General features: G+C 46.6%; 1 protein-coding gene across 1 annotated transcript; it reads left to right on the top strand.

Moving 5' to 3' along the window:
• Positions 1-2,630: 2,630 nt before the first annotated feature.
• On the top strand, positions 2,631-24,835 carry UBA2 (ubiquitin like modifier activating enzyme 2). Its single transcript, XM_082270261.1, has 17 exons — positions 2,631-2,833; positions 6,280-6,363; positions 7,424-7,494; positions 8,330-8,394; positions 10,844-10,944; positions 11,030-11,151; positions 11,238-11,305; positions 11,551-11,672; positions 14,672-14,771; positions 15,063-15,223; positions 16,433-16,526; positions 16,611-16,723; positions 17,079-17,234; positions 18,034-18,130; positions 21,116-21,221; positions 22,835-22,971; positions 24,094-24,835. Exons 1-17 carry the CDS (start codon positions 2,690-2,692, stop codon positions 24,282-24,284), a joined length of 1,932 nt encoding a protein of 643 aa, XP_082126387.1. The 5' UTR covers positions 2,631-2,689; the 3' UTR covers positions 24,285-24,835.
• The last annotated feature ends 631 nt before the right edge of the window (positions 24,836-25,466 follow it).

The raw sequence follows: 25,466 nt of genomic DNA, 5'->3' as shown, positions 1-25,466 counted from the left end.
GGGGGTCCATTAGGGAAGGTGTTCTCCAGAGATGGGGTCCTTTAGAAAGGGGGATCTCCAGAGATGGGGTTCTCCAGAGAGGAGGTTCTCCAGAGAGAGGGTCCTTTAAAGAGGGAGTCCTCCAAAGAAGGGTTCTCCAGAAAGGTGGTCCTTTAGAAAGGGGGTTCTCCAGAGAGGAAGTTTTTCCAGAGAAGGGTTCTGCAGAGATGGGGTCCTCTAGAGAGGGGGTTCTCCAGAGAGGAATTTCCCCAGAGAGGGGGGTCCATTAGAGAAGGAGATCTCCAGAGATTTGGTCCTCCAGAGAGGGGGTCCTTTAGAGAGGGGGTTCTCCAGTGACGGGGATCTCCAGAGAGGAAGTTCTCCAGAGATGGGGTCCTTCAGAGAGGGAAACCTCTAGAGAAGGTTCTCCAGAGAGGGGGTTCTCCAGATAGGAAGTTCTCCAGAGAGGAATTTCCCCAGAGAGGGGGTCCATTAGGGAAGGTGTTCTCCAGTGATGGGGTCCTCTAGAAAGGAGGATCTCCAGAGATGGGGTTCTCCAGAGAGGAGGTTCTCCATAGAGAGAGTCCTTTAAAGAGGGAGTCCTCCAGAGAAGGGTTCTCTAGAAAGGTGGTCCTTTAGAAAGGGGGTTCTCCAGAGAAGGGGTATTCCAGATGAGAGGGTCCTTCGGAGAGGGGGTTCTCCAAAGAGGGGGTCCTTTAGAGAGGGGGTTCTCCAGAGATGGGGTCCTCTAGAGAGGCAGTTCTCCAGAGAGTGAGTCCTTTAAAAAGGAAATCCTCCAGAGAAGGGTTTTCCAGAGGGGGTTCTCCAGAGAAGGGGTTCTCCAGAGAGGAAGTTCTCCCGAGATGGGGTCCTCTAGAGAGGAGGTTCTCCAGAGAGGAATTTCCCTAGAGATGGGGTCCATTAGAGAAGGAAAACTCCAGAGATTTGGTCCTCCAGAGAGGGGGTCCTTTAGAGAGGGGGTTCTCCAGTGACGGGGATCTCCAGAGAGGAAGTTCTCCAGAGATGGGGTACTATAGAGAGGAGGTTCTCCAGCGAGGAAGTTCTCCAGAGATGGGGTACTATAGAGAGGAGGTTCTCCATCGAGGAAGTTCTCCAGAGAGGGTGTCCTTTAGAGAGGGAGTCCTTTAGAGAAAGTTCTCCAGAGAGGGGGTCCTTCAGAGAGGGGGTTCTCCAGAGAAGGGGTTCTCCAGATAGGAAATTCTCCAGAGAGGAATTTCCCCAGAGAGGGGGTCCATTAGGGAAGGTGTTCTCCAGAGATGGGGTCCTCTAGAAAGGGGGTTCTCCAGAGAGGAAGTTCTCCAGAGAGAGGGTCCTTTAAAGAGGGAGTCCTCCAGAGAAGGGTTCTCCAGAAAGGTGGTCCTTTAGAAAGGGGGTTCTCCAGAGAGGAAGTTTTTCCAGAGAAGGGGTTCTCCAGAGATGGGGTCCTCTAGAGAGGGGGTTCTCCAGAGAGAAAGTTTTCCAGATAAGGGTTCTCCAGAGATGGGGCCCTCTGGAGAGGGAGTCCTTTAGAGAGGGAGTCCTCCAGAGAAGGGTTCTCTTGAAAAGTGGCCCTTTAGAGAGGGGGTTCTCCAGAGAAGGGTTCTCCAGATGAGGGGGGAGGGTTCAAGAACAGGGTATTTTTTTGGAGAGGGGGTCCTCCAGAGATAGGGATCTTCAGTAATGAGGTTCTCTAGAGGGGGGGGGGTCCTCCAGCAACAGGGTATTTCAGAGAGGGGGTCCTCCAGAGATAGGGATCTTCAGTAATGGGGTTCTCTATAGGCGGTGTCCTCTAGATTTTGGGGGTCCCCACAGCTCGGGGTTCAGTTACTCCACCTATAGCACAGCGGCTCCCAACCTTTTTGTTTTCATATATTTGGACCTTGTGCTTTTGTGTTATTTAGATGATTTTTCCTGGATAAATATATATTTTTCTATTGGTTATACTAGATGGAGTTGTTACCATTTTTTAAGCTGACTGTGTAACTCTGGTCTAGAAACAATGAAAGTACAAATAAAATATCATGTACAGCACACAGTGTGTGATGAGAGTAGTAGTTGTAACTTCACTTCTGGTCGGTAGGTGTCGCTGTGAGAAGATAAATCCGCTAAGAACACCTGCAGGTGCCCCTGTGTACGGTATATAATAGCTACAATTCCACGTCTGGCCAACTAACTGCATTTTCCTCTAAGGCCGGTAGGTGTCGCTGTGCGCAGTGTACATTAGCTGTAATTCCACCTCTTCTCAGTAGGTGTCACTGTGCAGTGTATTAGCTGTACTACCGTATGCTCCACCAGACTGTAAGCTAAGTATACATTAGATGTAGTTCCTCTCTCGTGCGTAAGATGTCGCTGTGCAAAGTATGCATTTGCTGTAGTTGCACTCTTGGCCGGCAGGTGTCACTCTGCTTTTAGTTCCACATCAACCCGGTAGGTGCCGCTGTACAGAGTGTATATTAGCTATAGTTATTCCTCCAGTGTCGCTGTTGCATACAGTTGTTGGATGTAGACATCCCTCCCGGTCGGTAGGCGTCGCTGTGCAGTGTGTACAATAATATGTAGTTCCTCCTCTAACCGGTAGGTGTCGCTATACAGCGTGCACATTCATTAGCTGTAGTCCCTCCTCCGGCCAGCAAGTGTCGTTGTGTCCCGCTCTCGGCGCGCTTTCCGCCCGGTGTCTCTCTGGTGTCTCCCGCGCGGTGTGAGGCAGTGTATGAAGATGGCTGTGTCGGGCGCTCTGCGGGTGGATTTGGCTCGGGCGGTGGAGGGGAGTCAGGTGTTGGTGGTCGGGGCGGGAGGTATCGGCTGCGAACTGCTGAAGAACCTCGTGCTGACCGGATTCACCCAACTGCATGTGGTGAGCGGAGGAATCCCAGATTGCTATCACTCCCCCATAACACAATGGAACATCTCGTGCCCCTATATATCACTGCGGAGGGTGGACTGACCCAAGTGTTAGGAGGGGGACCCGAAAGTGTCATAACCTCAATATCAAAAAGGAACATCCCACCCCCCTTATCACTGTGGGGGTGGACTGACCCTACTACAGGGAAGGGGGTCCCTGAACTTTTTACCCCATAACACAATGTAACATCCCATTACTCGATATATCACTGTAAGGGGTGGACTGACCCAATTGTAAAGAGAGGGGACCCCAATAATACCATTACCTCCCAAGTTAGTATTGAAAATCTCATCCCTTAATATATCACTGAAGGGGGTGGACTGACCCAGGTGTAATGATGGGGGACCCAGTAGTATTATGCCCCAATATCTCTTTGGACCATCTGATCCCCCCCCCTTCATATATATTGCTATTGGGGTGGACTGTACTAAGTGTAAGGCGTGGGGAATCACAAGTTATCACACCCCCCCCCCCCCCAAAAAAAAAAAAAACGTATATATTACTATTAGGGGTGGGCTGTCCTAACTGTAAGGAGTGGGGAATCACAAGTCATCACCAACCCTCTCCCCCCATATATATATATATATATATATTGGGGGTGTACTGTCCTAAGTGTAAGGAGTGGGGAATCACACCCCCCCAATATATCACTACTGGGGGGTGGACTGTCCTAAGTGTAAGGAGTGGGGAATCACCCCCCCCCCCCCAATATATCACTACTGGGGGTGGACTGTCCTAAGTGTAAGGAGTGGGGAATCACCCCCCCCCCCCCCAATATATCTCTACTGAGGGTGGACTGTCCTAAGTGTAAGGAGTTGAATATTACAAATTATCACCCCCCCCCCATCTCTATAGATCCACCCATATATTCCTGTTGTGGGTGGACTGACCCAAGTGTAAAGAAGGGGGCACTTCTTTACACTTGGGTCTCCCCAATAACTAAATGGAACCTTCTTTGCCCCTATTTCCAATAAAGTTGGGACGCTGTGTGAAATCTACATAAAAACAGATTGCAATGATCTGCAAATTCATAAATCCAAATTTTATTCACAATAGAAAACCCATCCAATGTGTAAAGTAATTGTAATCTCCGCTTGGTCACGTGTACAGACTTATCTGTAGGTACAATGAATGTCTCCTGAACCCGCACCGTATGGGGGATATTTATATGCTTGCACACACACAGATCTCTCCAGATTCTCGGAATCCTTTGATATTATTATGTACTGTAGATGATGATATATTGAAAGTCTGCAATTTTACATATAGGAACATTATTCTGAAATTCTTTGACAATTTTTAGATGCAGCTTTTCACTGATCTGTGGACCTCTGCCCATGTTTACTTCTGAGGCACTCTGACTCGCTAAGATGCTCTTTTATTACCCAATCATATTACTGACCTGTTGCCATTTTACCTAATTACTTGTTCTTCCAGCTTTTCCTTGTTCCACTTGCCAGCTTTTTGTTTGCCCTGTTCTAACTTTTTTGAGATGTGTTGCTGCCATCAATTTTAAAATGACCTTTTTTTTTTTTTTTTTTCTTAACCATTTCAGTACTGGAGACTTCTTTGACTATTGCGCATTCATGCAACACTGTATCCAAACAAAGTTTTTTGTTTTTTTTTTTTTTTTAGATCTTTATTTTGGTGAAATTTAATCACCACTGGTTTTTTTTATTTTTTTTTTAAATACACAAAGACTGACATTTTTGGGGGAAAAAAATATTTTTTTCTTAGTCTTGGTTATACAATTTTGCAAATAAGTTATATTTTTCTTGCGCTGACGGCTCTGTTGGGCTGGGGCTAAACTGATAACCAGGCCAGTGATTATCGGTGTAAATGTCCCATCATGCTTACCGGCTCTCTCATTGTGGTGTGACAGCCTGTGAGGAAAGAAAATGCCGATAACCGACATGTTTGTTTACATGCGATCAGCTGTCATTGGACATAGCTGATCATATGGTAAAGGCCTGCTGTGATTGGCCTTTTACGGTGATCTGTTGTCAGCTGTGTCCGAAGGACACACCCAGGGGGTGTGAATCTGGAAGGGGCGTCCATGGGCAAGAGAGCTGCGCTAGAGCTGTCTTTCAGCTACAGCACGGGTCTGAAGTGGTTATAATTGTACATTTTCTAAGTTTAAACATTTGATATGTTTTCTGTTGTAACCTAAATCTGGGTTTGAGATCTGCAAATCATTCCGTTCTGAATGATCATACCGACTGACTGGTGTGTAGGGGGCACCCCCAATATTAGAAGTTGTATTATTATCATCAACATCATCCCCCATCATTGCTGTTTGCTGGTATCCCCGTCCTTCATTCACCCCCACCATCCTCCACAGGCTGTGAACTGACTGCTTTTAAGCTGTTCTTCAGATTCTCCCCCCCCCCCCGTGTAGTCCTGCCTCCAACCCCCCTACAAATGTCTGTGAAGCCCCGCCTCTAACCCTCCCTTCCCATATGTTTGTGAAGCCCCGCCTCCCCCAGGGTAGTTTCCTGTTTTCGCTCTTTAATCATAGTTACATAGTGGGGTTGAAAAAAGATAAGTCCATCCAGCTCAACCAATAAAAAACAGAGAACCCAACCATTCTATCCCATATACACAATCCTATACCCACAGTTGATCCAGAGGAAGGCAAAAAACCCCAGCAAAGCATGATCCAATTTACTACAGCAGGGGAAAAAAAGTTCCCCGAGAAGCAATTGGATATTCCCTGGATCAACTTTACCTATAAATCTTAGTACCCATTTATATTATGTACACCCAGGAAAGAATCCAGGCCTTTTTTAAAGCAATCTAGTGAGCTGGCCAGAACAACCTCTGGAGGGAGTCTATTCCACATTTTCACAGCTCTTACGGTGAAAAAACCTTTCCGTATTTGGAGACAAAAATCTGTTTTCCTCTAGATGTAAAGAGTGCCCCCCCTGGTCCTCTTTGAATCACTCAACACCAAGTTCACTATGTGGACCCTTTATGTATTTATACATGTTGATCTTATCCCCCCTTATTATCCTCTTAAGGCCCCGTTCACATAGGGGCGACGCTACTTCACACCGCGACCTCCGAGGTCGCGGTGCGAGCAGCGCGCCGCGACCTCGGAGCGGCCGCCACGGACTTCATAACATTGAAGTCTATGGCGGTCGCCTCCTGGTCGCCCCAAAGAAGCTCCGGACCCTTTTTCTAAGTCGGAGCGACTTGTGTCGCTCCTATTAGAACGGGTCCGCAGCTTCCCTATGGGAGGCGACCTGTGAGGCGACCAGGACGCCTTAGTGTGAATGGGGACTAAGAAAGAATAAATTCAGTTCCTCTAATCTTTTCTCATAGCTGAGCTCCTCCATGCCTCTTATCAGTTTGGTTGCTCTTCTCTGCACCTTCACCCTTCATATTCTCTTCCGCAGATCGATCTGGACACCATTGATGTCAGCAACCTGAACAGACAATTCCTCTTCCAAAAGAAGCATGTCGGCCGCTCTAAGGCTCAGGTGAGACCCCTTCCCCCCTCTCCACAATGCATCGCATCTCGTCTGGTACACTTTCAGCATCTGGTAGAGAGGGAATTATTATGGAATGGAGAAATATCTAAAGCAATACTCCGGGTGGATAGAAGGCAAAAATAAACAAAGCTCTGTAATCATTAAATGTGAATGCAAGCAGTGCAGTGAATGTGACCTGGTATCAGTCCCTGTATAGCAGAGGCTCGGGGGAGGGAGAAGCAGCACAGTAAGCCAGTCAGGTGTACATTTTCAAGAAGTATGCTGATAGGAGGAGAGAGCAGAGTAACAGGTGAGCTGATCACTGTGCTGCTCCTCCTTTCACTGTCTGGTCACAGGTTGGGGGAGGGGCCAGATGTGTAAGTGTCACCTGACTGAATCGGAAGAAAGCTGGGTCTTCTCCCCTGCCAGTTGGCCTAGATTTCAGCTGTAAGATCTGAGTCAGAACTGACTATGGGGAGAGGATGAGATGTCAGTGGGGGATGGGAATGTTTGTTCTGCCCCTCTGTCCTATAAAGAGGCCCTGTCTAAGTGATCAGCACCCCGTCCTCTTTCCTTGGTGTGCAGTACTCACATGTGACCTCCGGGTGGCGTTGTGGTTCACCAGGGTACCTGTGATTTCAGTGGAGATTTTCTTTTCTATCTCAGCAGCTTTTGTGGGGGGTCTGCACTGTAACAGTATGGGGGGAGGGGTGTATGTACATGTGCCATGGGGTTATTGATTCCCCTGCCATTTTACAGTATTTGGGCAATGGCGATTGGCCACTCAGAGCAATGCACCCTGGTAGGAAAGGGAGGTGGCTACATGCTGCCTAGAACTATGGGGGGGGGGGGGGTCCAAGAGATCTGACAAACTGGGAAGGTGGGGGAAGGGAAAAGCTCATCACTTTAATAAAATTAACATTTTGCCAGATTTAATTTCTAAGACAAGGAGAGTGATGCATTAAGGTTACAACACACAGCTCAGTGATTGGCTGGACTCGCACCCCTCTCTTCCTGTGTCCCGTCTTCATCTCCCATTCTGGTGGTAATTTTTCCTGTCTGTCTGCAGGTGGCGAAGGAGAGCGTCCTCCAGTTCTGTCCGAGCGCCAACATCACTGCGTACCACGACAGCATCATGAAGTGAGCGCCGCTGGGTCCTGGGGGGAGGGGATGCATCTGTGATGTCAACAAAGGGGAGTGGCAGTCAGTGCACTGGCTGATTTTGGGGGGTTTATGAATCAGGATTGTATAGTTGGGTGTGTGGATTGTATATTGGCGAGGGAACTGGGGGGGGGGGGGGGGGTTGATTTGTATATTGGACTGTATAGATTATATATTCGGTGTATAGTCTATTGGGGGTGATGGGGGTAAGGGTTGTGCAATAGGGGATGGATTGTGTAGTGGGGTGTGTGCATCAAGTGGGCTCTATAGATTGTATCTTTAGGGGTAAGGAGTTTAAATCATATATTAGGGTTAGTGGGGGAGGATTGTATAATTGTGGAGGGGGGGGGTTGTAAATGGGCTTTATAGATTGTATATTGGGGGTGGTCAGGGAGTGTGATTCATATTTTGTGGGGGGGGGGGGGGGGTTGTGTATTGGAGTAGGAAGTGTGGTTTGTATAATGGGGCTGTATATATGGTATATTGGTGACCTGAGGATCGGATACCGGGGGGAATGACCTATAGATCGCCAGACAGTGCCTGTCCCCTCCCCACTGATATTGGGGGCTGGGAGGCAGGAAATGGTGTTCATGGCCTCTGATTTCCTCTCTGTGCTCTGCCCTCAGTTACCACTCTAGGCAATGATGGAGGCTCTGCCCTTAATGACCCTCAGAATCATAGTCACCACTGGTACATATTCAGCCATTCCTATTGATAATTAAAGCTCTTCTCCCCTTTATATGTGTGACATCGCCTTCTGGACTGACTTGCTCCTGAACTCCAATAATATACATGCTGATTTTTGCCTTTTTAGCACAGAGTACGACGTGGAATTCTTCCGGAAATTCACTCTGGTGATGAACGCCTTGGACAACAGAGGTACCGAACTTCACTGAGGGTGACACCTTTGCAAAACTAGGGGGGGGGGGGGTGATGCTTTTCAGGGCATCAATTGGGTCACTTTGATGGGAGGTCAGGTGATCACCAGCAGGGGCTCATCCTATGCCCCATAGACTAAAATAAAAGACTGGTTGCATTCTAAAAAAAAATATTCAAATGCTGGTAACTTTATTCACCTCGACAACATGAACAGTTCCCGCATGGGTTGTCATTCTGATGTTTCACCGACATAGCTGGGCTGAATAGAGTTGAACGTGTCAGAGAGGGAGTGGTGGTCCCATCCGGGGACTTCATGTTCATATTGTCCGGATGAATTAAATTACCAGCATTTTAATTTTCTTTGGATTGGGGTGACATCTTACACAGAGCATGAATGGATTATGGATGTTGGAGTGTAGTGTATACACACAGGGGCATTTTGTTGTGGGGTTTAGAGTGAGCAACCTGGTGCAGTGCAAATTTTTTTAATTTTTACCTGGTTTTTAATGCGATTTTGTAGTGCAGCTACAGCGTGAGTTGATGTGAGATGGATATGTTTTTAATGCAAGTTTTTACAACTGCGACTGATCCCTTCTGTCAGCAGCAGGGTGCCGGCTTCCTAACAACAATGAGCCATCCCTGCTGTCAGTGAGAGATTCTCCGCTGACAGACTGTAAACCAATGAGCCGGCATAAAGTAAAAAAACAGCGTGGTGTCCCCCCAAAATCTATACCAGACATCTGACCGTGCAGACCAGTAATAAAGAGGGGGCATTTCCCCTATGTAAATGAATATGGGGAATTTGGTACCCGTACTCCTTCACCCAAAAAAATGTAAAATAAATATAAACACAGCTTTTGACAAGTCCTTTATTTAAAAAAAAAAAAAAGTGCCATGGAGTTTCTTAGTGTCAAAGGACATAGGAGCTCTTAGGCTCGGTTTCCACTAGTGCGACTTGCGGTGCGACTTGACACATGTCAAGTCGCACAGCAAGTCAAAATCCATTGTTTTCAATGGGGCCCGTTTCCACTGCCGCGGCTTCAGTTGCCGCGACCTCAAAAGTAAATCGTGTACTACTTTTGAGGGCGACTTCCCTCTATATATGAGGGGACAAGTCTAACTGAAGCCGCGGTTTACTTTTGCTACGAAGTCGTGCTAGAAGTAGCACGACTTCGTAGCCGCACTAGTGGAAACCGAGGCTTAAAGTAATCAAAAAGAGGATTGGAACTTACATCAGGGCTAAGAGAGAGAAGAACCCAGCAATATCTTGCTCCTATGAGAGAGGCTGCAGTCAAGAAAAATTAATCTGTAAAGCAAAATCAGTACCACTTACCGCACAATCACGTGTGTATGTATATGTATAATATATATATGTGTATATATGTATGTATATGTGTTCAAGTAGTTATACCAGGGCCATGGCTGCAGCTGTAAGATGACCTTACACTGGGCCCCCCTCCCCATACTCCTGGTCCAACTGTACCAGTGTCACCCCCGCTGTCAGGCACCAAGACACTACTTCACCAGTCCTGGGAGTTTATTTCCTCCTGGCTTTCTCTCCTTTTCCTCGTAGCGCTGACAGCGCTTGTAATAACAGACGAGCAGCCGGAGGGGATGTCACCACTCCGCACGGGTCTCCCGTCCCACCAAGAGGCCCAATGTGACCAGCCAACTCATCCGCTGACAGGCCGAAGACTCCAACAAGGCTGGCATGACATCACTTTGGGTTACTGAAACCTTAAAGGCGTCAGATTTGAAAAAAATGCCAGTATTCAAAACAGCCCAACTTGGTGTTTTGAATGCTTTAAGTGCAGAGGAGAGGTTTGGGGTCCTATAGACCCCAGATCCCTCCATAAAGGGTACCTCTGTCACTGCCTATTACTGTCACAAGGGATGTTTACATTCTTTGTGACAGCAATAGAAGTGATGGAAAAAGACAGTGTAAAAATAAAAACGTTAAATGTACAGAATTATTGGCACCTAATATCGGTTATCAACCTGAAGGGCGACCGGAAAATCAATATCGGTCGATCCCTAGTGAACTTGCACTTTAGCAACTGATGACTCTCATCCCTTCTGCTGACGGGTGCCAGCTCCTAACAACCAGCACAAATCGCACTGCAAAACGGGTCAAAAAAGAACGCAGATGTTATTTTGATGCGTGTCCATTGAATTCTGTGGACCTCAAAGTTGCACTGCATTGCACCAACTTGGCACAGGACCCTTTTCAAAGTCGGATCACAGTCACAATACATGTATGTGAATGGGCTCCATAGAAACTGATGTTATTTCAGTTGTCATGCGATTCAATTTAAATGTGAAGCAGGGCTGAGTCTGATGGAAGAAAGTCGTTTATCATAACATCACCAGATGCATGAAAAAGTGTAAATGAAACTGATTTATGAAGAAAAAACTGGTGACCAGATCGGTCTGTCCTTCCCGCCCACAGCTGCCCGGAACCATGTGAACCGGATGTGCCTGGCAGCGGACATTCCCCTGATCGAGAGCGGCACTGCTGGGTACCTCGGACAGGTCACCGTCATCAAGAAGGTTGGTACCTCTGTCCTGGGTGAGACCGCCGCTTTTTCTATTGTCCACCATAATGGCTCATGCTGGGCTTTTTCCCCATGTACAGGGGGTCACAGAGTGCTATGAGTGCCGACCCAAACCCACTCAGAAGACCTTCCCCGGATGCACCATCCGCAACACTCCCTCCGAGCCCATCCACTGCATCGTCTGGGCCAAATACCTCTTCAAGTAAAATCCAACATTCTGCCTGTTTGGATATTATCACCAAAACAGCCATTTTCTGTGCCGCTGATTTTGTGTTTCTGTGTCTGCAGTCAGCTGTTCGGGGAGGAGGATGCCGACCAGGAGGTGTCACCGGACACTGCAGACCCAGAGGCCGCCTGTGAGTACTAAACTGGTTTTATCTTGTAAAGTGTGTCCCTGATTTACCCCAGAAATGTCCCTGACATGTCCACTCATTCCCCAATATTTCATCCAGCTTCCTCAATATACCTTCCATACCCCCTAATAGAATCCACAAACCCTACCAACTAATATTTGAGCCTCAATCCCCAATATAGAATGCAACAACACCCCTATATACAGTCTATACACTCAGCATCCCTGACCTGTCCACCTTTCTTACAGGGGATCCCACAGAGGCTGCAGAGCGTGCTAAAGCCTCTAATGAAGACGGAGACATCAAGAGGGTGTCAACCAAGGTGTGGGCCCGGGACATCAGTTATGACTCTGTGAAGCTCTTCAATAAGGTAAATTCAGCAAAGTTTTTTACCATTTGTGGTTCTTTGATTAGTGATACATTTTAAAGCTGAATTCCAGCTGTGGGTGCCATCTTTAAGGCTGGTGTCAATCGGTGTCCTGGTGCTTCTGAGCATTATATGCAAGAATACCTCCCCAGCATCCCTGTAGATATGCATCCCTGCTGCAGATTTTAGCTGTGCAATCTGCTGATCACTTGCTTGATTACATTCTGTTCAGATCTGATCAGCAAATTGCATGGCTAAAGTCTACAACCAGTGGTCAGCAGGGTGGAACATGTATGTCCAAAGGGATGCCGAGGATGTTCCCCAGCATCCCAAACTGTGTAAGAGGGGAAAAAAGCGTCCTGATCACAGCAAGTAACTTTAAACCAGTACCAGTGTCATCCACCCCCCTTTCACTCTCCCTACAGTAGGTCAGTTCCATTCTGTAAGGACCTGTACATTAACCCCTCACCCCCCTATCCTGCAAGTCTGTACATTACCTGTTCATCTCTATCCTCCCATTGTGTGTAAACCTGTGTTTCACCCCTTCACCTCCTCACCACTGTGTGCGCTTTATATGGTGCACTGTTACCAACTTTGTTTGAACTCCCTCAATACCAGCATGTTCCTTCATTTCCAAAAAGTGTGGCAAAATTATTACCTAAGGCGTTTAATTCCTAAAGAGATTTTGAGAGTTTTCATACTGTCCTGACATTTGTTTGCTCACTTTTATTTCACAAAAAGAACCCCCCCCCCCCCCCCCAATTCTTTGGTCTTTTTATTTTATATATATATATATATATATGTAGCAGGTTTTCCAGGCCTGTTGCCTGATGTGAGTCTGCCATTGTTACCGGTTACCTCTCCAGCCCATGTGAGCTGCGACCCTCGTTGTGAGCACTGAGACATTGACCACTCTGGCCTCTTGGTTTTGTGGTTTTATTGTAGAAAAGGGGATGGGAGAAGGGAATGAGTGGGATACTCCTTTTGGCTTTATCCAGAAAATGTCTGTTAGCGCTGCCTTGATGCCAGCCGACGCCAGCCAGCGATCACTGACGCTTAGAACACACTGTAACTTGAAAGAAGTGCTGAATCCTCAACTATAGGTCCAGAAGACTCAGGACTGTGGCGCTTAGAACTGCTGACACTGCTGCACTGAAAAGTCACTGACTACTCTCTCCAGCCTGGCTTGAGGTAGCTTGCTGTGAATTACTGTATGACTGCAACTCTCAACTGGTACTCTGCACAATTCGGGGCCCAAACCGCAGATGCCCTCTTTACTCTTTTAGCTCTTCAGGGTCCACTGACTAGGTACCCCCTCTGTTACTTCAGGGTCCTCAAACTAGGTACACCCTTTACAGCTAGCTGACACTGGATCCCAGAACCTCCTCCGGAGCGGTCTCCTCTAACACTTCAGGCAGACCCACAGGTGCAATCCTCAGTACTCACCACCTCTGTAGGCTTTCCTGGGACTGGACCCCTCTCGCTCTCCGCAGGTTCTCGGCACACCGGATCCCCTCAGCTCAACTTAGCACTCTCTGGATTCTCAGGCGACACCCCGAGACATCCACCTTCCTCAGACAGGAGGAGAGACAGCTGTTCTCTCACTCCTTGGACTCTGTTTCTGCCAAAGACAATGAGTCATGCGACCCCTTCAGACTTATACTCTCCCCCAGAATCCTCTGTGGCAGAATCTGCCTTCTCGGGTTGATACAAGTCCAAATGTATCTCTGATTGGGTTTCCTCCACTGCCCTATCAGAAGCCTCCTTTAGATCAGTGGGGAGACTCCCCTCCTCAGAAGACACACTTGGGAGTCATGACAACCTACCTGACAAAAAGAAACATGGCCCTGGTGTTAGCCAGACAAGGCCCACTATGCTTTTACCTAGCACCTACCTGTAGGGTGCTATATATTAGTTATATAGTATATATGTGTGTGTGTATATGTGTATATGTGTGTGTGTGTGTATATATATATATATATATTATATATTTTTATACATTTCTCACACTATATTACCAAAAGTATTGGGCCTGCCTTTTTTTACACGCACATGAACTTTAATGGCATCACAGTCTTAGTCTGTAGAGTTCAATATTGGGTTGGCCCTCCCTTTGCAGCTATACCAGCTTCAACTCATCTGGGAAGGCCGTCCACAAGGTTTAGGAGTGCGTCTATGGGAATGTTTAACCGTTCTTCCAGAAGCGCATTTGTGAGGTCAGGCACTGACATGGATGAGAAGGCCTGGCTCGCAGTCTCTGCTCTTAATTCATCCCAACGGTGTTCTTGAGGTCAGGACTATAGGCCAGTAAAGTTCCTTCACCCCATACTCACTCATCGTTGTCAAACTGTCTAATTCATCCTATTGGGTTGAGGTCAGGATTCTGTTTAGGCCAGTCAAGTTCCTCCACCCCTAAACTCACTTATCCATGTCTTTATGGACCTTGCCTTGTACACTGGTCCAAATCATTTGGTGGAGGGGTGATTGTGGTGTGGGGTTGTTTTTCAGGGGTCGGGCTTGGCCCCTTAGTTCCAGTAACGGGAACTCTTAAGACAACGTCAGCATACCAAGACATTTTGGATAATTTCATGCTCCTAACTTTGTGGGAACAGTTTGGCGATGCCTCCTTCCTGTTCCAACATGACTGCGCACCAGTGCACAAAGACAGGTCCATTAAGACATGGATAAGTGAGTTTGCAGGGCAGCCTTTGCTTTGCCCTGGATGGAAAATTTCAGTATCCTCCTTTTTTTTTTTTTTTTGCGGAACTAAGGTATAAAAACAAAAAACTGTCATCCATCGAGGGACACAATAATTCATATAGGTTATACTGCTGCTTAACAGGATTAGTGGACATCAGCAAACAGGAAAATCTTAGGCCAGTCTCCATATAATCCCCCCTCTACCCAGCATGCCTCAGGTTTTTGGTTATTACATTTCTGTTGCACTCAGTCCCTATCCTTCGGGTTTCTGGTGGTGAATGTGTCTGTCTCTTCACACTCAGCTATTCAAAGACGATATCCGTTACCTACTGACTATGGACAAGCTGTGGCGGAAGAGGACAGCCCCCGTGCCATTGGATTGGGCAAGCCTGCAGGACGGTGGTAATCACCTGGTGTGAGTGGAAAAAAGATGGAAGTGGATTGTTGTGAGTGATTGCCACATGTACACACTTCTGATTGGTCTGAGAGATCTCTCTGTGTATGTATGTTACGTGCTAGTTATACATCTGTTTGATCAGTGTACAAGCTTCTGATTGTTCTGAGATCAATATATGCTTGCGTTCATTACATAGTGATAAAGCTTTTGATTGGTCTGAAAGGTTGCTGTATGCCTAGATATATTAGGTGGAGGTGAACACTTTTCTGATTGGTCTAGGTCGCTGTGTCTTTCAGATAAAGACTCCGAACAGAAGAACGATTCCTCTGCCATTGGGTTGAAGGATCAGCAGGTCCTGGATGTTGCCGGGTACGCAGAACTCTTCTCCCATAGCGTGAAGACCTTATGGGGGCAGCTGAAGGAGAAGGGAGAGAACTCCTCGCTTGTCTGGGACAAGGTGAGTCGGTGAGGGAAACTGGTGCTGGCCTCTAAAAGGATTCTGGTATTTGTTGTGAAGGGATCTATCTATTGGATGGCCACCGCGTTGAGACACAACATCTCTTGGGGAAGATGTGGCTATAAATGTGGGTTTATTTAGCAGCACCCCTTTACTCTTTAAATCTGACCTCCAGCTTTCTGTTCAGCCTTGCAAAGTTGAACATGCGCCTCTTCTGTACTGAAATTTCATACTCTGGTTTTACTGCACATTGTGAGCTTCTCAAAATGTCCATTAGAAGCTGCAGCAAGTAAGATAGAGCCCACTTTATTTCCTAGCTGGAGGACATCCTGCATCCTTTTTGCTTTTTTTTCTCTCCAGCCTGACTGTATCTGACCCACCCCTTTCATTCTTTGGATTTCAGTTCTTCCGATCATGAAAGCTCGGCATCACCTGTTGATGTTACCGAGGGTGGTCTTTATTCAAATACAGCCTGCCTAAGAACGCCTACTCTGAGACTGATGCCCACCTATCAAGACATTGTGAAATCTGCATAACTTCTCCCGATAGCCTGGCCACAGCTTGCAACAGGACTAAATGCTATTGAGAGGAGTTTTCTTTTATCAGTCCCCATCCCTTGCTGGTGCCCGTCTTTGGCCGTCTTCATCGGCTGCTGTGGGATGACATCCCTCTGGCGCATGCGGAGCAGTCAGTCATCCAGGCACACTGGAAATATGCTGCTGATGTAAGCTGAGCTGATCATGTGCAGCTCCGTTTACATGCCACCGAACACTGGGTGTATGCAGGTAGGTGTATGTTATTGCAGAATAGACATGCAAGTCTCTTCAGCAATAAATAGCCTGCCTGCTCACAGTTTTCAATAGCAGAACTTTAAAGCGTTTGTAAAGATTCCAAATTAGTTTTTTTAACATAAACATGTCATTCTTACCTGCTCTGAGCAATGGTTTTGCACATAGCAGCCCCGATTCTCCTCAGGTCCCCTGCCAGCGCTCCTGGAATCTCCCCCTGCTTATTGCCCCCATATCCAGCTTCTTAATCTGGGGGACACTCAGCTTTTAGAACCACATTAAGTCTGCTTTGAAAATGCTGCTAGCATGCTGAATTAGGGTGTACCAAAGGAGACAAAACATTAGAAGGTTAAACTTTAGCTAGAATTGATTGCATCGATCCCTTGTTTTTGCGGTGCTCACTGTCTGTGGTCTTTTACAGGACGATCCACCAGCGATGGACTTTGTTACATCAGCTTCAAATCTTCGGATGCACATCTTCAGCATGAACATGAAAAGCCGATTCGATATAAAGTGTAAGCATCTTCTCTCCCCACCCCCTCTCCTTGCAGGATGAAGATTTGGCTTAGTAAATAATAGAGTATTTGTCTCTCCCACAGCCATGGCGGGGAACATCATCCCAGCAATCGCTACCACCAATGCCATCATATCCGGGCTGATTGTACTGGAGGGTCTGAAGGTCTTATCGGGAAGTCTGGAGCAATGCAGAACGGTAAATCAACCCTCCTCTCTCAATATAATATTTGTGGCTACGTGCTTTCTAATAGCAAAATGGTCTTAAAAAATAAAGTTGTTGAGCAGGTCTGGATCGGGGAAATAAAACTTTCCCATGATGCAGTTGCAACTTTTCTGCTCCGCATGAGTTTTGCTCTCAAATATGTATGCGGTAGTACCCTATGAAGAGCGCAGAGTTCTTGGGGTACTGTGCTTTTGTATTGGCTCATCTCCCATTACAAGCAGCGATAACTTGTCATTTGTCATATCAGCAGTTAATTATTAAACAACGTTCTGATTTCCACTTGGAGTCCCCCTTTAAATTTCAAGTTCATTTTCTGGTCTCTCTGTAGGTGTATCTGAGTAAACAGCCCAATCCGCGCAAGAAGCTGCTGGTCCCCTGTGTGCTGGATCGCCCCAACCCCGACTGTTATGTGTGCGCCAGCCGGCCGGAGGTGACAGTGAAGCTGAATGTTCACAAGTTGACGGTGCAATCACTACAGGACAAGGTGTGTATGCTGAGGTGATAGGCCTCTGTGTGCGTATGATTGGGGGGATGTGATGGGCTTGTGTGTGTGTGTGTGTGCGCGCGTGCGCGTGCGCGCGCGCGCGATGGGCCTGTGTGTTTGCGTATGATAGAGGGTGATGGGCCTATGTGTGTGCGTATGTGGGGGAGTGATGGGCCTGTGTGTGTATGTTGGATGTGTTGGGCCTCTATGGGTTTGCATACTGCCTTCAGAGCACCAGTGCCCCCCTCTACACCACGTTACCCCCCCCCCCCCCCCCCAATCACCAATTTGGGGTACTAGAGACAGCATTGAGGCTGAGCTGTGGCTGCATCTCTGGTGTCCGGAACAGAGAAAGGAGAGTGTGTTCAATAGTGGGTTTGTCAGAGGACAGCTATGTATAGCTGAGAAGGGGACACCCCAAGGACCCAAATGAAAGGCTGTGCAAAGGTAGTTCTGTCAGGGGACCGAGTGTATAGTGAAGGGGGGGGGGCACACCAGGGGGCCCCCAAGTGAAAGGCTGCACAATGATGGCTCTATCAGAACAGCTGTGTAGTGGCGCAGGGTTCCCCCGGTGCAAGAGGTTGCAGTTTTGTGTTCTCCATGACATGTTCACTAGTCACTCTATGTAGGAGATCTTGGGTGTTCCTCATATGGCCATATTCTGTCCCTTTCCTAACAGAGGTCACAGCAGAGTCTGCAAGTGGTGCGCCCTTGTTCTACCATTATGGCTTCCTATGCGCAGCCCCGTCTTTCTTCCATGTTCATCCCAGTAAAAATTAGTCTGGGTTTCATTTTTCAGATAATCAAGGAGAAGTTTGGGATGGTTGCTCCCGATGTCCAGATAGAAGATGGCAAAGGCACAATCCTTATCTCTTCTGAGGCTGGGGAGACGGAGGGTGAGTGACAACGCTACTGAGCAACATGATAATGTTACATGTCTGTGGTGGAAGCAGGGCTTGTAAATTAAAGTACAATTAGAAGCAAAACGTTTTTTTTTTTTTTCCTTTATGATTATTTAAAGGAGTTGTAAAGTCTCCTCAAGGATTTTCAACTTAAAGCATTCTATGAATTAAGGTGAAAACCTTGGTTACAGCTGCCCCCTAGACCCATGTTATTACCTGAACGTTCCAGCGACGAGCACGAGCCCAGCAGCTCCAGCCGCTGTCTCTGGTCCTCATTGGATAGATTGATATAAGCAGTAGCCATTGGCTCCCGCTGCTGTCAATCCAGTAACACGAGAGCGGGGCCGAGTCCTGCTGTCTGCGTCAATAGACGCAGCAGTGGGACTTGTGAGCGTGCCCGCACAGGTGCCCACCTGGAAAGCGGCTCTGTGGGGGCTCCCGATGAAGGGGAGGAGCAGCCACAAACGACTCCAGGGGCACCCCAGAAGAGGATCATTGGGGCTGCTCTGTGCAAAAACCCTAGCACAGAGCAGGTAAGTAGAACATGTTTGTTATTAAAAAAAAAAAACAAACCCTAACCTTTACGATCACTTAAAGCGGAGGTCTGGGCACAAAAACTAACTTTTTTTTTTTTTTCTTTTTTCTTTTTTTTTTTTTTTTTTTGTGCCCATCCGCTTGGTCTCCTTCACCTGAAAAGGAATTGGATAGTTAGGCATTTTTTTTTTCACTCACCTTGTAATTGGAGATTGAAAATACTATCTGTACTGGGTGGGAGGGCTTACTGAGGGGTCTGCACTGGAAGGGGGGCTTACTAAGTGGTCTGTACAGTACAGACCACTTAGTAAGCCCCCCTCCCAGTACAGACCCCCCCAGTAAGCCCTCCCACCCAGTACAGACCCCCCAGTAAGCCCTCCCACCCAGTACAGACCCCTTAGTAAGCCCCCCTCCCAGTGCAGACCCCTCAGTAAGCCCTCCCACCTAGTACAGTCTTTACTAGGTGGGAGGGCTTACTGAGGGGTCTGCACTGGGAGGGGGGCTTACTAAGGGGTCTACTAGGTTGGAGGGCTTACTGAGGGGTCTGTACTAGTGTACTGGGAGGGGGGCTTACTAAGTGGTCTGTACAGTACAGACCACTTAGTAAGCCCCCCTTCCAGTGCAGACCCCTCAGTAAGCCCTCCCACCCAGTACAGACCACTTAGTAAGCCCCCCCCCCTCCCAGTGCAGACCCCTCAGTAAGCCCCCCCTCCCAGTGCAGACCCCTCAGTAAGGGGTGTCTGTACTGGGAGGGGGGGCTTACTAAGTGGTCTGTACAGTACAGACCACTTAGTAAGCCCCCTTCCAGTACAGACCCCTCAGTAAGCCCTCCCACCTAGTACAGACCCCTTAGTAAGCCCCCCCCCCTCCCAGTGCAGACCCCTCAGTAAGCCCTCCCACCCAGTACATACTGTACTGGGTGGGAGGGCTTACTGAGGGGTCTGCACTGGGAGGGGGGCTTACTAAGTGGTCTGTACTGGGTGGGAGGGCTTACTGAGGGGTCTGTACTGGGGGGGGGGCTTAGTAAGTGGTATGTACTAGGTGGGAGGGCTTACTGAGGGGTCTGTACTGGGAGGGGGGGCTTAGGAAGTGGTCTGTACTAGATGGGAGGGCTTACTGAGGGGTCTGTACTGGGAGGGGGGCTTAGTAAGTGGTCTGTACTGGGTGGGAGGGCTTACTGTGGGGGTCTGTACTGGGAGGGGGGCTTACTGAGGGGTCTGTAGTGGGAGGGGGGCTTACTAAGGGGTCTGTATTAATTATAGGATTAATTAGCTAATCAAAAAAACACTAAATTAAGCAAAAAAACTAAAAATTTAAATCGTTAGATTAGTCGACTAATCGTAAAAATAATCGATAGATTAGTCGACAGACAAATTAATCGTTAGTTGCAGCCCTAATCCCTAGTATAGTACTGCTACGTGGAAGTGCTAACCACTTAGCCACTGTGCTGCCCATAGATTTTAGTGTTTGTCTGCACATAAACCTTCAGGTGATTTGTACTCCCCATCTTAGCTGCTTTTTTCTACAGTTCCCTCACATCCCCTTCCACATTGGCTGAGTGCTGTGTTCACTTTGGGGAAAAGTTAGTCCATAGCCACCAGCAGGAAGTACAGTGGAGATCAATTCATAAAATACAAGGCAATTAATACTGGAAATGCATAGCAAGTTGTTGGTGCCATATAAATCCTGCATAATAATACAGCACTGACCGCAGCCACAGCAAATATTAAATCAATTTCCCCAAATGAACTGCTTAAAGTAAAAACAAAAACTGGTTACTGTCCACACCTGTAACTGGTCTCTGCAGCAAAGAGCATTGGAAGGGCGATGCATATAACAAGACAAAAAGATTTCCAAGCAAATGTTTGCAACTAAACCCCTGTTTTTAACGATTACTGTTGGACAGGTCAATTCGGTTGGTCGCAGATTGGTCGGTAAGGAGGGCTTGGAAATATTTTTGTCTTGTTAAAGTAAAAACAGGCTTAAATATTACAGTATTTTCCTATTGAACATAGTTGCATTCTTATGCTGCACTTCATCTGTACGTGTTGGAGACTCTTTGAGATTTCCATGTTTTTTTTTTTTTTGTCAGTTGTTGCTTGATTTGTAGATTGTCATTTCTTGGGTGCTCATTGATGCTGTGCAAACCTTATTGCATTGCCACTGATTTTGCATGTCTTGTCTATTCATGTGACCTTGTTGTTCACTATTTTTGCACATGTTCGTAAATCTTCCTGTTAAAGGAATTACATAATTTTATTTATATATATATATATATATATATATATATATATATATATATATATATATATATATATATATATATATATATATATATATATATATATATATATATATATATATATATATAATATATATATATATATAATCAGTGTTCAGTATTTTTTTAATTTTATATTTAAATCTTGTTTGTATTTTTTAAAGCAAACAATGACAGAAAGTTGTCAGATTTTGGCATTCGGAACAACACGCGGCTTCAGGCAGACGACTTTCTGCAGGATTACACTCTTCTAATCAACGTACTGCACAGGTCAGTGGTAGATGTGTATTGTCATTGTCTTTGCTTAGCTTAGCTATCCTGGGAATATTAGTTATATCACCAAAAAGCTATCCGAGTCTGAGTCTTTTATATGGCAATGTGTCATCTCCAGGTTTTCACTAAAGGCTGCATTCACATGTCAGCTTATAATCGCGGGCAGAACCGCCGCGGTTCCGCCCGCGATTCGGAGATTTATTGCAAATCGCGGGACGCCTAGCGTTGCCCGTTGATTTGCAATAGCCCCCCCAAACGCCGAGCGATGTTGCCGCGATTTATGCCCGCCGAATCGCGGCAACATCACGCAAACAAAATCGCGGGACGCAATACGCTCCAAAAAAGTACAAGAGCTTCTTTGGAGCGTATTGCGTCCCGCGATTTTGTTTGCGCGATGTTGCCGCGATTCGGCGGGCGTAAATCGCGGCAACATCGCTCGGCGTTTGGGGGGCTATTGCAAATCAACGGGCAACGCTAGGCGTCCCGCGATTTGCAATAAATCTCCGAATCGCGGGCGGAACCGCGGCGGTTCTGCCCGCGATTATAAGCTGACATGTGAATGCAGCCAAAGTGGTTGTAAACGTTTAAAAAAAAAACAAACAAACATGCCTGTATGTACTTGCTTTGTGCAATTGTTTTGCATAGAGCAGCCCTGATCCTCTTCTTCTGGGGTCCCCCCGCTGGTGCTACAGGCCCCTCCTCTTCATCGGGCCCCCATGGAAAGCTGCTTTCCCGCATCTGGCTGCTATGTCCGCTGACACAGAGAGCAGGACTGGGCCCCGTCCCCTGCTCCCATGTCACGGCTTTTGTTTGACAGCAGCTGGAGCCAATGGCTCCTGCTGCTATCAGTCTGTCCAATGAGGAAGTAGACAGCGGCTGGAGCCGCTGTGCTCGTACACATCCCTGGATCAGATCGGGTTTTGGTGAGAAAAAAGGGGGTCTGGGGGGGAAGCTGCAGCACAGGTTTTTTACCTTAATGCATTCTTTGCATTAAGATGAAAAATCCCTAAGCTTTACAACCACTTTAACCCACAGTGCAGATAATTTCATAATATGATAGCAGTTAGAGGCCCAAATCATTCCTCAATATATCTAAAACTTAGAGGTTTACCAACCTTATGACCAGGCCACTTTTTGCTATTCAGCAGTCCTCAGGTACAGCTTCCTCTCCGCAAAGAGAACAATGAGCAGCACAGTAGTGACGTCACAGTATTTCCTGAGACTAGCAATCAGAGGCATCAATGCCTTTTAGAGCTCACACTCCAGATATCAAGCTATAAGTCTACAGAACAGGCGTGCTTATGCATGGGAAGTGCCCCGCTATTTTTCAAAAGGAATTGAAGACCAAAGCTACATTATTCAGGGTACTTCTAAGGTACAGGTAACATTTCCTCTTTCACCCAGGGGGGGAGATTTACTGAAACTAGAGCACACCTAATCTGGTGCAGCTCTGCATAGAAGCCAATCAGTTTCCAGGTTTTATTGCCAAAGCTTCATTGAACAAGCTGGATATAGAAGCTGATTGCTTACTAAGCACAGCTGCACCAGTTTTAGTAAATCTCGAGAGTGTCTCCTTTCTGTGGTTGATTATTTTTCTTGTGTATTTCCAGCGAGGATTTGGAGAAAGATGTGGAGTTTGAAGTTGTGGGAGATGCACCTGAAAAGGCTCCACAGCAACCACCAGAAGAGGCCAGTACCAGTATTACCAATGGCAGCGATGATGGAGCACAACCCTCAACATCCACAGGTGAGGAGAGGGGAACCGGCCCCATTTACTAGTGTTTAAGGGAAGAACTTCTCGTCCCAACCCCCCTTTGTTATACATTTAGTTAGCTCTGACATATACCGCAGTGCTGTACAGAGAACACAGCCATTCACATCAGTCTCTGCACTAGAGGAGCTTACACTGTGATAACCCCGCCACAGTCACACTTTTTATGACAGTGTAAAAATCATCTATATATAATTAACGTGAGTCCATCTTTTCTTTTTAAATATATGTACAGTCAATCAATAAATGATTCAGTGTCTATGGAAAAGGTTGCAGTCCCATACACCAGAGGCAGTTACTGAAGAGGTTCTGGTGTATGGGAATGCAACCTTTTTTTCATGGACATCAAATTTATTGATGGCGTGTATGTATGTATGTATGTATGTGTGTGTGTGTGTGTGTGTGTGTGTGTGTGTGTGTGTGTGTATATATATATATGTGTGTGTATATATATATATATGTATATATATATATATATATATATATATATATATATATATATACACACACACACACACACACACACACACACACACACACACACACACACACACACACACACACACACACACACACACACAAAGATGGACTAGGGTTTATTGTATATAGATGATTTTGACACGGTTTTCAGATATTTTATTTATGCACTATAATTTGAATGCACTTCTTCGAAGGAGAGCACTGCACTTGTTTGTGACTATATATGTATATGTCGCGTATATATATATATATATATATATATATATATATATATATATATATATATATATATAGTGGTGCTAGCTGCTTCCTATAGTAAGTAGAGTTGAGTAGTAGGTGGTTCATACACAGGGATAGCATAGAAAGTTGTTTTTTTTTTTTTTCACATTTTATATGCTTTTTGTGATGCCTTTTTTTGCTTTGACACATTCTGCAGCTCTGTACATAAGGCTGAACCAATTAAATGGTATCTGTACCAGAGGAGCTTACATTCTAAGATACAGTTGGGGTAGTTGTAGCAGAGCTGGGTTGCCATAGTGATTGTGTCTACAAGGGCTCTGCATTGTGCTGTTGTACCAGTCCTGATTTTAGAATGTCGTTCGTTTTCTCTCTATTTAGCGCCAGAACAAGATGATGTGCTGATTGTGGATTCAGACGAGGAGGTTCCGTCATCTTCCAGCAACACTGACGTCAACATGGAGAGCGCCACTCTAAAAAGAAAGCTGTCAGAGGATGAAGTCGTGACCAGTAAAAAGAAGCGTATAGATCCAGCAGAGGAGCAGGATGATGACATCATTGCGCTGGACTGAGCACTGCCTGCACACCGCTACAAATTTATTTTCATATTTTGTCATGTGACTTCTGTTAGGGTGTGTTAAACGTCTGTAGCTAAAACTCCCCGCCCCCTCGTCACACCACCAAGTCCAGCGGCCCTCCTCTTTTTTGCATTTCTCTGACATTGGGAAGCCATAAATATTTATGTGCTTGTGGCCGTTGTGTACGCCGGGGCCCCTTCTTCGGTTACACGTTTAGCACGCCATACTGTGGTATCCGGATACGTTTTGTATTTATGTTTGTTACGCATTTTTTATACCTAGGTTAGACCAGGGACTTTCTAGAGCAGAATGTTTCTCACACCCTACAAAGCACTACGTCATGCACCCTTGGCTCCCTGCAGGGGTCAGAGCTCTCCTTCTGCAGTGGCAGGTGCTCAGTACGTTACTGTAAGCCGGACGCTGTCCATGATCGGCAAGAACTGTGTGCATTGTTTCAGGTTATTTATATTCCTTGTTTTGTAAAACTCAGTACTGCTCCTTACTGTATCCTCTGAAAGGACCAAATAAAAACACGTCTTGTATAACTGCGAGTGATGACTCTTCCTGGGCAGGCTGGAGCTCACTGTGAGGGAGGCCCCTACCTGGGTGGGCTGGGATTGCTGCAAGGGAAGCTCCTTCCTTCCTGGGTGAGCGCTGCGATGGAGGCCCCTTGCTGGGCAGGCGCTCTGATCTCTGAAGGTGAATACCTTTCTTCATCCTTTCTTCATCCTATCTTAACTTTCAGCTTGTGCATTTCAAAACTAGTGTGAATGATATAACTCCTAGACCTTGTGCACACAGCTTTATCTGTAAGAGTGGCGTCTACAGATTTTATAGCAACTTCATCTGATACTATCTGTGACTCTACTTGGTCAAACCATGCCTGACTGGTCCTTTTACATTTGTGGAGCATATGCGCAACAAGTGTTTGATCCACATTGTGAACCAGGTCTCTTCAGGCTGATCAACAATGCTACTGGTGTTAAGAGTACCCATCCTCAGTAGGTGAAGCCTAATGGACACATTGCAAAGACTTCGTCCTCTCTATCATGAAATATCCTTTTCATTTCTCTACACCTTGACCCCTTTAAGGCCCTAAATGCGGGGGATGTCTGCTGAGCTTTACAGGTGTTTAAAAAACTTTAATCTCGGATGCCTGGGGGGGTCTTCTTAGTC

Source organism: Pelophylax lessonae (assembly GCF_965119305.1).
Source record: "Pelophylax lessonae genome assembly, chromosome: 10".
In the NCBI taxonomy this organism is placed as follows: Eukaryota; Metazoa; Chordata; class Amphibia; order Anura; family Ranidae; genus Pelophylax; species Pelophylax lessonae.
The sequence above is the reverse complement of the archived record's forward strand: the minus strand, read 5'-3'. Positions and strand labels throughout refer to the sequence as shown.

Excerpts from the sequence above, each read along its gene's own strand:
- UBA2 (XM_082270261.1), top strand. The coding sequence starts at position 2,690 with ATGAAGATGGCTGTGTCGGGCGCTCTGCGGGTGGATTTGGCTCGGGCG. Across the intron at positions 11,306-11,550 it reads TGCAGACCCAGAGGCCGCCT|GGGATCCCACAGAGGCTGCA; the intron begins GTGAGTACTAAA and ends CCTTTCTTACAG. Across the intron at positions 11,673-14,671 it reads CTGTGAAGCTCTTCAATAAG|CTATTCAAAGACGATATCCG; the intron begins GTAAATTCAGCA and ends CTTCACACTCAG.